General features: G+C 33.0%; 1 protein-coding gene across 1 annotated transcript in view; it reads right to left on the bottom strand.

The window, feature by feature from the left end:
* LOC124370548 overlaps positions 1-10050 on the bottom strand; it is a 104277-nt gene extending 94227 nt beyond the window's left edge. The window contains exons 1-2 of the mRNA XM_046828835.1: positions 9982-10050; positions 9763-9860 (exon numbers count right to left, since the gene is read on the bottom strand). Of these exons, the coding sequence (XP_046684791.1) occupies positions 9763-9860; positions 9982-10050 (167 nt within the window). The remainder of the gene's footprint in view (positions 1-9762; positions 9861-9981) is intronic.
* Between the last annotated feature and the right edge of the window lie 2035 nt (positions 10051-12085).

Raw genomic sequence — 12085 nt, 5'->3', positions numbered from 1 at the left:
AATGAGGTACAAATGATAACATTGCGATAAGCGAGGCGAGTTAACAGGTCTCTGAGCTGCTGTAAGGCGCTCCATAGATACATTTGTGTCTCACGATAGTGATATTTAGTGAGCAGGAGTTTATTGTTATCTGTAAGGTGTTGGGATTGGTATTACTTTATACTTTTATATGTTTCGGAAATGTGATACTTTGCTTAATGATTGAAGTATTTCGTCCTAAGTGCATAATTTGCGTAATACTTAATTTAATAGTACTTATATACTCGTATTTTCATTACAGTTTGCAACTCTGTGCAAATATATCATAAAAATAATTTATATATATATATATATAATATAATATATATATATATAAATTATAATTATAATATATATATAATTTAAAGATTTATTTTTCTTAATTTTAAAATTAAAAATAATTATTCTTTAACACCTTAACTGAAACTCATCTTGCACATTGTTCATTACTTTTAGAGAATTTCAAAACTTTGTAATGCTAAACTGGTCAAATGGAAAATTTATACTTATAAAACTCCTCTGTTGAATTAATATTATATTCATCGTAATACTATGCATAACCCCAGGTGTCATATCTAATGGTCCTAATACGATCATTCATTTGCAGAATTTTTCCAGAATCCTTAAATAGAAACTTAAAACGAGGCGTTTGAATTACTTAAACTAGCCAAAACTGCTATATTAATCTGGTGCATAACTAATATAGACACTTGACTTTCCAGTAGATATGAGATTTCTTAAGATGGTTACTTAAAGATTAGTGATTACTGGATTTATTTAAGTAACGTTACTTGAGAGGCTGTGTGTCTAGTATTATAGTTGCCCTTCAAATACCCTTTGGCAGAAGGATGTTGCCAGGATACAAGACCTGATTCAGCGTTTTCTCCACCAGAAGGAATTGAAAAATTTTTATAGATTCATCTCATACAAGGTATTCAGTATATGAAAGTCCTATCTCAACAATGGCAATTCTTCAATATCATAAACATAAAACGTACACAATTCATTTCTTATGAAATTGTGTTCCTAATCTAATCTCTATAGAAGACTAAAGTTTATATATTGAATAATAAATCAAACTAATAATAAAGGAAAGTTTGATAATGGTTTTTGCTCTATTTTTAAAGTAAGTTTGAGCTTGGTAAAGAAATCGTTTTCAACCAACGTGATGAATTCAAATGGTCAATAAATTACCGTCACATTTCGTTGACAATAAGGTAAATAAGTGGGGTTTATCTACTGATTTTTGAAGAACCGGAAATATGACATAGTATCAAGGTAACGAGTGACTATGGTAGGCAGACGTAGGGACAATGTTGATTTAATAGTTTATGACATACATAGCTATCTTATTTATAATCCTACATACAGCACAACAAGGATACATGGATTGACGAACAAGATGTAATATTTCAATACAGGTAAGATCCAACAAGAGTTTCTTAAATACTCAAAGCTTTTTTTATTTTCATTGAAAGATTATTTACAAAGGGTCTTTTGAAACAAATTAATAATTTCAGGCAGTTTTCAAGTGCTTTTTCTACATATACTCTCTCAGTCTTCATTAGTATGAGATACTTTAGGTGATACCTCTCTGATATCACATTTCATACAAAGTTCGTGATGCCTTAAAACATTCGTATTACTTATGCATTAATTATTAATATAAAAAGGCTACCGCCACAAATTGTAAAATCTATTTAGTTGAGGTAAATTTTTGAAACCGACTTTGTGTTATTTCTTTCGTCACAGGTGCAACAATACAATATCTTCAAACTCGAAAACAATCTCACGTCAATTTTAATTATTGCTTTTACAAAACGTTTAAATCTGTTTTATGTTAAATGCTTAAGTAATATATACGTCAAGCTTGTTTCAGTTGACAATTAGTAATGGGTAATCGATGTGATTTTATGTGCAAGCTCTTTAATAATAAATATTGGTACTTCTCACAGACAGTGGTGGTTTTGGACCCAATCGATTCAGAAAAAAGATGATAGCCGTTGAGGGGATATTCCCATTTACAAAGCTCTCGTTGGTTGAACGTTCGAGAACCCTACCACTCGAGGGCTGAGGAAATGGTTTTGTATATTTTTCTGTCTGTCTCAATAACGAACTGTCCAATAGAATTATTATGTTGCATCAAGTTTCCTAAATATGAAGGATTTCAATTTCGATGGTGGTCTATGTTACCACTTGTGTTTTGGATGAGCGTTAGCGAACATTTAACATTGTTTGAAGTTAATCATGATGATATTGAGAATAACATAAAATAAAAGAGTTTAAATAAAAACTTAAACAATCGAATAGTTTAAGGTTTTATTTAAACCACGGACCACGTCAAAGGAAGCGAGTTGAACGGCAAATTTAAAATGAAAATTATCCAACAAATTAGACAAATGTGGTTTTCCTACCTTTTAATGAATATTTACATGACAGAATATTAAAATAAACATTTCAGATATTTCAAGAATTTCTATGAATGGGTGTTACCACACAAATAAGTGTTTGTAAACAGATTTAGAGAAGCTTGATATGTTTCTAAAGAATCCATTAACACAAGCCTGTTTCTGACAAGGCTTGAGAAAAGACCACTTCGCGAATGGAGGCAATATTTCATTTAAAAAACTTTATTCAGAAAACTCCTTCCAAAAGAAACTGGCATTTGGAATTAAACTGACTCTAGGTTCTCACACATTGACAATGTCTCGCTTTGTAGGGCTTTGTAGGGGAATATATTCTATGTTTTATTAAGTAGAGAGAAGGAAAGTGAGAGAGAGTTCACTTTTAAGTATTTAAACTAAATATTTATGTCTTCCATTTGGGATGGTAAATAAATAACCGATTTTCTAGCTAATAATAATAAGTCATTACTTTCTTTAATTATATTATTCCACATTTAATAATAATTATTAAATCATAACACTCATTCTATTCCGATGAAGAAAATATAAATATAATAATATATCTTTCTCTAAATATGTAGATAGTTTTAATGGATTAATAAAATTCCACATGGTATCTGGATAAGCTTAACAAGAGTGATAATTTTAGTTTGTATAGAATTCTAGAAAACCCTATAGATTGGCATATTAACCAATCAGTCAACCATCAGGCGAGATTAGGCCGCTTTGGTTGCCAATTCTAAAAAATTAACTAAAAAGAAAACCAAAAGTATCCAACGGATCAAATATTTGTAATAAACCAATGAGAAGTCACAGTAAGGTTTTAAAAAGGTCATCTAGCATAAACTAATAATAAAAAAGGTCCATTTCTTGTTCCCCTCCTTTTTATTTCAGCCATCTTGTTTCTTTCTGCCGGGACGATTGCCATTGTATTAGTTTAGTTATTTACCCCAGGAAGAGATCAGATTGCAAATCTCAAAACGTAGTGTTACTGATTTTTTGTTTCACTGATCGATAGCAAATGTCCGGACAAATCCTGTTTTCTTCACAATATCTTTCAATGTTAAATGTTCCATTTATATGTTAGTTATATTTTTCTTATTTTCCTTCTATACATAGCTACGAGAGTATATTAAAAGCTTTATTCACTAAATTACAAATGTACAGAATCTAATGCATGCAACACAGTTAAGGTAGTTAGGGATAAACCGTATGTAAATTTTGAGTCTATCTCTATTTCACCTTCCCTTTCTGCTGCTTGTCATTTAGACTCCAAGTCAGTTTCAAGAGATGCAGCAAGGCCAAAACAGAACAGGACATGATGCAATGAATTTCATAACAACTCTCGATAAGCAAAGATATTCTTCACCTACCATTCTAATTGTGGAAACTGATATATTTATATTTAGGCAAAATGTATTATGACTGTACTGGTCTACACCTACTCTCATAAAGTTACCATACTCAGAGATAATCTACAAGAAATGCTGTGCGATATTGAATGTAGATAATTTTAAAATAACTGTATATTAACCTAACGTACGCTTGCTATGTCACCTACACAATGTAAAGGCACTGTCCTCAGTGATAAGGGACCTGCAGGACAACCTGTCAGCGGCTTCAATCTGCTGGCTTTTGCCTGGGACCTTCAGTTCCCCTCACCCCCTTACCGCTAACAATAAATACAAAGAATGTATTTAAGTTACTGACATTACGGATATAGTTATCCATTTCCGCAATTATTAAACGTTTTCTCTGTGTTAATATAATACTAGTTTTTTTCATATTTGTAAGAAATAGTTTTACTCGCACTGTATTAAAATGCTTGCTAGTATATAATTCATATTTTATCATTAAAAAAATAGATACAATTTCATTCATAGTGTGATTAAAATTAAATAATGTATATTTTTTGTGTAAACTGTAAAACTTTCACTTTTATTTAATTTCTTTTTAAAAGTTTTTTTTATAAAAATGTTCTTATTTTCTAGTTATCTGTAAAATTGTAATTAAAACTATTCAATTACGCATAGGCGTTGCTTTATAGGCTGTAAAGTTTAATTACTTTGCACGTACAAAAGTTAGGAAATAAAATTAATTTCGTTTCAGTTGCACCAAATGAGACAATGGGAACGCCTCTTCATCGAGATACATATGTAATAGAGACAGAGCTATTTTGTAGTTTTGTAATATCTGATGATGAAACGATGTAATAGGTAAACAAATAAGAACTTGTCGGTGGTACTGGAAGTAAAATCTTGTCTTGCTTGATTTCTTCAAACGGCCATAGTCTACAGCATACAACGTGACCAGTCAGGTTTTAGACTTTGCAGTAAGGGAATGGGACATGGAGGTTACTTCAACTTTCACAGATAAACAAACTTGCATAAAAGTTTTTCCCTAACATATTTTAATAATAGTAAGTTGTTAAGAACATGAAAGATTACAAGTTTTGGTAAATGTAAATACTAGTTGATTTAATTAAACGTATTACAACTTATTATCTACAAACCAAAACCTAAATAAATGAAAACATTATACTAATTAATAAGTTTCATACAAAATTAAATATACTTAATGTTTGAGCTCATTAATGGTAGTATTAAAAAAGAACCAACTGTGGACTTTTAGTATATAACTGGAACTGTATGTATTCAAATAATGTGATACATAGAGTTATGTACCAGTAAAGGTACAAACACTGTTTCTGAATAAATTGCATCTCAAATTATTGATTATTACGAGATCCCAATCATTTTGATGTTGAGATCAGGTTGTGATCAAAGTCAGAAAATTGAAATGAAGAAAATATCAGTAAAATGATACAAAGTTAGCGTGTAGGCAAACTTTGTAAAAGATAGCAATTGATTCATCGATAACACCACCAGGAATGTTGCAACTTTAATTAAATTTGTTGAACAGTACAATTTATGGAGAGAACTATTGCGTAATACAAGTAGTAACTATACCTTTTATTCCTCAACAGCACAAAGCCTGAGTGTATCACATTGAATAGTGACAATTATTAATATTTATTCCAATTAAATTTAGTGATTTAGTAAATAATTCAATAATATAAGTAAAGTGTAACACCCCGTTTTCCCAATAAAGGCAGTTTGAAAATATAAATACAATTTATATTATCTAAAATAAATATAATGTATAAGACATTGGTAGTAATAATAAACTATATTAGTAATTGGGTACGTCTAGGTAGTGAGGTATTTAAACTAATCCTTGGTTACAATTCATTGAATAATACAAACAACAATAAAGTGCAATATGAAATAATACAATGATTACTGTACAATGAAATATTCAATTATTTAGTGATTTTTTTCCTTATCCTACCTTCTTGATCATCAGAAATTTCCTACGAGTGTTCCAGCTTTTACTGCAAAACATTGAAATATTCTGGGAAAAACAAAATGTTATGAGCTTGCAAATTTAATAAAACCCTTTGTTAAGAGATAATGCCCCAAATTAGAGCCAGTTTTGTTTGTTGCCAGAACCTGCTCTAGACTTTCCCACATGTAGTAAGTTACATTCATAATTACTATTATACATTTTATGGTTTTTAACTTTTAAATATTTACATATTTAGCTGTTTAGTCATTTATATTAATCGTGGAACAGAAATATTATTATTATTTCAAAACATTTTAAATAATTTCGAGACGATTAGCAATCTTTTCCTAGATAAAAAACTTCTACTATTTTAAAAAATATAAAAAAACAGTTTATCCAAATTGGTCAGCCTTCAAAATTAACATTTATCAATGAAGTTTATTTATAAGTCTAAATAATGTTTGAGCTTAGATGAAAATCATAAGTGTTAAAAAATAAGTTTCCATACCATATGTATAATATTATTTTCTCAGTGAATTCACCCGCTCGTAATCAACTAGTCCTATTCTTTATGTATGCACTTAAAAGTATTTTTCAACATTAATTATATTATAATTGATTCTGGTTTTAAAATTTGTAAAACTTACATGTGTTTTAAAATCTACTTGACATTTTGATTTGACCAATACTTTAATTTTTATTCTGTTTCATTTAAGTTAAAAAAAAAGAAATTAAGAAATTCAAGTACATTTTAGTATACGTTTAATCTTATAGTCTGCTTGTAAATGGCTACATTCACCTTTCCACTGCAGCCTAAGATTACGAATTCCCTTGGTTTCTAGAAGTACGTAGAGACGAAAGGGAACACTCACACGAGCACACACGTGCACACGTCACAATTGTTACGACACATAAACGAACACCATCGTTACGAGCCCATAGTTTGCAAACGCAGAAACGCTAGGGAAACATTACAAAAAAACACAAAAGGATACACTTTCCCTCTGAGATTATGAATCAATTCGTAAACTATTCAACTCAAATAATAATTTCTAAAAAGAGTAATTAAAACTAATACACTAAGTCTGTTAAATTTTCTCAAGTACAAATATACTCTAAAAATTATTATTATCGTGCCATTCTGAAACAACCATTGCAGTCAAATTAACTATATCTTTTTACTATACAATAATAATAAAACTAATAAAATACTATAACTATAATACATTACCTAGTGTATGTGTAGTGTGGGTATTTGTGTAAGTGGGGCGACCTCCTGCCACATTGCCCGCATCACCCTAAAACAATCAGAAAAACAACACGTAATATATTTCATAAAACATTGCAGTTGATATCTTATGAAATTTTAAAAAGATAGTGTTCCCAAAAAGTAACTCGATTAAGGCAGTCAATATCTCAGAAAGCAGTATATATTGATAGAATGTGTTGGTAAACATTAAATCATACAACAATACGTAAACTTAAGTGTTATATGATGAGATAAATATAGTATACCTGAAAGTGTTGTGTAGTGAAGAATTATTGGTCGTGGTTAAATGTAGTTCTACACGCACTCACTCATTCACACTTTTTCCATACAACCAACTTTCATACTTTGTGTGTTTTGCAACACACGTGAAGAAGTGTTATATGACGAGAAGTGTCACAGAGAGGACGTCGGATCAACGTAGGACCGAGGCCACCTGAAAATAATCAAAACAAGACTCTCGAATCACAAATATGATACCAAGAAGATGCCTATTTCTCTTTCAAACTTATAGCATAATACTGTAACAATCTAGACATGTGACCAAAACAGTTGTTTCAGAATGGCGTGAAAACTCATATCTGACATGTTTCAAAGACTTACGGTACTGAAGTTCCTCCCATTGAGAACGTAAAGTACACCTGTATGCTGAAATAAACAATCAGAATATTATTACAATTGTCCTTGTAAATTGTGCATCTTAAAGTGGGTTATTACTATTAAAGTTAAATATGTATATTCTATGCAACGAGTATAACTGGATCTTAAATGATGATATGAACATGATTTATACATAATAAATAATTATACTTTAAATATACATCATCACTTTTGATTTTTAGGCATTTTAAATTTTGCTCTAAATATATGGTCAGAGAGTTTATTGAGTCCAGAAGAGACCCACTCTCATAAATGCTTGTAAACCCTATGCTTGCATTAGATATAATAGTTGAAGAATAAAATAAGTTACAGTTAAATAAATAAGTTTCCTATAAGAACTTCCTTTCATTCCTAGTTTATTAACTTTATTATCCTGATTATCTATGTGTTACAGTTTTTAAATAATCAAATTTCGTTAATCTCAATAGAAAAAACGACACTAAATATTTGTACTATAGCATACAATGTATTTTATCTTAACAAAAAATAATCACGCTTACGGATAAGATGGTAATGCATTTGAGTAACTTTCTCCTTTCATAAAATATGCTGGTCTAAGACTATTATTCAGTAGAAATAAATGCTCTAATAAACCATGAAAATAACTTATTTCATTGTATTGGGCAGAACAAGTTTTTACGTCAGTGAAGCTGACATTCATTAATACTCTAAAGCATACCATTATCGTTAAGTTCTATAACTGGTATAGTATAATCCTATTCTCATAACACGGTCTCCTTTGTTCCTTCTTGACTTTAGTTATATAGTACCATCATGAGCATTGTTTAAAAATAAGACGCAATTTTTTTAAGTACGGTCCTCATATGTAAAATAACTCATGCTTCGTACATTAAATAAATAGATCAACTGCAAGGTCAGCCCTTTTTTGAAGCAAGATTACCTCTATACTTAGCAACACACCAAAACTAAGATTAAGAAAAAAATCTTAACAAAATCAAATATTTCTTTTGACTTTTCCTCAGCCTTTTCCTCATCTCTGAGTGTTAAATTCAGTGTAACCTGTAAATTAACATGTTTGGTTTGTGAGTCAATTACTCTTACTCTTATATGTACAATTCAGTATTTTTATACAACCTACAACTTAATTAATGTCCCCTGACTTTTATGATTTAATTGTTACACATTCATAAAATTTCAATTTTGGTATATGTTTAGCTTTAAGGGATTTTGGAACCTAAAGAAAAGTTATTACTTATGATTTGAGATGCTGTGATCATTTTCTTCACCTAAGTGATAGCGCTTGAACTTAAAACGGGGCTAGCTTAACTAGCTGGTGATATTGGTGAATACTATGAATTATGGACTGAACTGAATGACTAGCCTAAATCCATATTAATGTTTTGATAGCTCAATCAATACTGCTTCTGCAAGCTTAGGCTTCACTCCTTGAGAAAGTAGCTTCCTCCATCACTCACGAGCAACCAACTATTGTTTAATGATTCTAATCCAATTAATCTTCATATAGACATATTAAAGTAACTCATTCATAACTTTAAACATTTATATTATATCACTGGCTTTATCAAAATAATGTGTAGAAAAGGTTTCGTTGTTAAATTGAGGTCTATTCTCCACCAATCATAGGAAGCTAGATCCTTAAACCCTTTTGTCTGGTTCTTTGCGTTTCATCTTAAGATGTGCATGGCACATAACACATTGTGACGTCTACGGTTTGGTGAGTCTTCCATTAGACCAATTCAATTTTGATGTCATCCTCGCTAGTTATTCGGCTTCGCAACGGTGAGTTTATCTCCCCTTCGTGATGAGCTTAGATCAAATACAATCGGGTATGATCTCACCTTCTCTTACCAAAGTCTTGTAATAATGTATCTCAGCGTACTTGTAGTGGGCATACTCCATGCTCCACAAAGAAGAATAATGCAGAAAAGTGAGGGATATGAAATACTGAGATTAGTGACAAAAAAAATATTTAAAAAATGTAAGTTCAAAATAATGTGAGAAGATTGTTCCATTCGATTACTGACAGTAGTGTCTGTGCTCATGAGCAAAAGGAAAGGCAATCCTGATTTGCCGTCGTCCTACAGGTCTCTCTGCATGTAGGACATTGCAGGTAACCTCTTCGTGAAGTTGATCCGCTTCCACCTGACTACTACCTTTGCAGCTGATAGGGACTTGTGACCCTGTCAGTAAGGATTCACAAAGCAGTTGTCAACACTTGAATCTATCACTGAAGTGTAACTGACCGTAGTAAGAGCTAAGAGCCTACAACCACTTCTCCTGTCGAGTAGTGCTTCTTGTTACAGTTGACGTCAAGATTGCTCCAAACTCGCTGAGGGAGATGAGGAACGTGCTGCACAACACATTCCGCATTCCATCGTGTCTCTTGTAGGTGATAAAAATTATCTGAACTTTAGACGGTTGGTCTGCGACACATAGGACGGAAAGAGGAAGATTGTTGTAACATCAGCGGCTCAGGACTCAATACTAGGCCCGGATCTCGGGGATAATGCTTACGATAGTATTCTGCGATCCGAGATGCCTGAAGAGATTGCGCTTGTTGAGTATGCCGATTACTTCTTAGCTCTCATCGCTGTACGTAACTGAGCTGGCCCAGCAAAATTTCAATCAACGAGTGCATTTTCCTAATGTCCGGTCAGAGTCTCTCGTACGCTTTGGGCAATACTGAGATCGTGATTGTCTAAACAAATTGTTGAAATAGTGGTCCCGCTGCAGGAGAGGGAACTAGTTTAAAAGGCGCGTGCCGCCAGTACCTTGGTGTAAAGGTTGGAGTGATAAGATCTTCCAAACGGCGAACAAGTCTCCCTTAGGGACCTTTACATATCTTAACAAGCTAATGGCCATTTTGGGGGTTCTAGGTGTAGCAGAAGACGTTTGTTGATACCTAAATTCCAGTCTGTTCTATACGAGGCTGAGGCGTGGGCAGACAACAAAGAGGTTTATCGGATGCCGCTACCTCTCGTGTAGCGTCACGCTGTGCTTCGAGTGTGTTTCACCTACTACATTGTATATGAACCTGTCGTCTTGGTAATTGCTGGAGATATCCCTGTTGAGCTCGGAGAGAAAGGCAATTTTCCTGAGACAAGGCGATATCGGCAAGGACAATGCCAGATCAGAAGAGCACTTTCGAAAATAACACTGTTGTAAACATATTTCGGGGGTAAGGCCCGGAGATGCTTGATTGTGACTCAGCGTACAAGTCAAAAAATGAGTTAAAATGTGACAAAGTGGATTATTACCCGACCTAATTCATCACAGGGCACAGCTACTTCAGGTCGCACACCAATCGGATAAGCAAGCCGGTTCCCCGGGCTATATCTATTGTCCGGGCATTCTAGAAGACGTGGAAGACTTTCTTTCCCCTACCACCCTTGCTGGAGAAGGGCCCGCTTGGAGGCCAATAGTCCACTTGGTACATTCTTGGTAGACAAGGTGTGCGGAAAGGTAATGGAGGATAAGTGTAGCTGGAATTGCGTCTCAGAATGTTCTCCAACTAAAAAAGTCCGATCCAGATCGATTAGTGGATTAAACCAAATGATCATACGGCTAGAAATAGAGACAACCTAAGGACGTAAGTCAAAAGTAGGCCTAGCCTAGGATAGACAAGCCCAGTATAGACCTCTAAACAACACAGAATTTGTTAATGGGTAACCCGTGGAATCCATTTCGCCGCTTATAGGAGTTCCTCACTACAGGCTGGCCACATGTGTGCATTTTCCCGACTCTCACTGAAAAAAATTACTGTCGGTAATGGGTAGCAACACGGTAAAAAATTTATTTTTTATAGAAAAGGCATATTATTTGGTAAGGAAGCATAGATAAAGCAATTTCATATTAATGCCGCATAGAAATGGCAGAAAGTATACGTCACTGCGATACGTATACTGAAATTTAATTTAAGTCTTACAAAAAAAGTGTTAAGCGTAGTATTTATAGCAAAGTGAATTACTGATGGTATCTTATTGCATGGAAAGAAAACTTGGAACGCTCCTAGGACGAGCACAGGAAAGGTTATCAGAAGAATAAAGCCACAATTTGAGTAAATAAAAGATATCGCAAGGGTTTGGAGTACCGATGGACGAGCTGTGTAAAACCTCACCCTTTGGATCTGAGTTAGAGTTATCGCAGTTCAAACCATGTCAGTAACCATCGATATTTTCACCAGTATCTTCGACATTAGTACCGACTCTCCTCCTGATTGTGTTTTATAAGGTCCTCACAAAGACCAGTGGCCCGAGAGAAATATTTACAATATTATCAGGCACGTAAATGTGCAACTGAAGTACTTGTAGGGCTTATTGGATATACTAACGTTTAAACTTCCGAGAATGATTATATAATTGAATGGACTAGATTTATTATGTACCCAAATTTATACTAGGACAGA

The sequence above is a fragment of the Homalodisca vitripennis genome, unplaced genomic scaffold (genome assembly GCF_021130785.1).
Source record: "Homalodisca vitripennis isolate AUS2020 unplaced genomic scaffold, UT_GWSS_2.1 ScUCBcl_265;HRSCAF=1838, whole genome shotgun sequence".
In the NCBI taxonomy this organism is placed as follows: domain Eukaryota; kingdom Metazoa; phylum Arthropoda; class Insecta; order Hemiptera; family Cicadellidae; genus Homalodisca; species Homalodisca vitripennis.
Note: the sequence above shows the minus strand (reverse complement) of the source record. Positions and strands in the feature narration are given on the sequence as shown.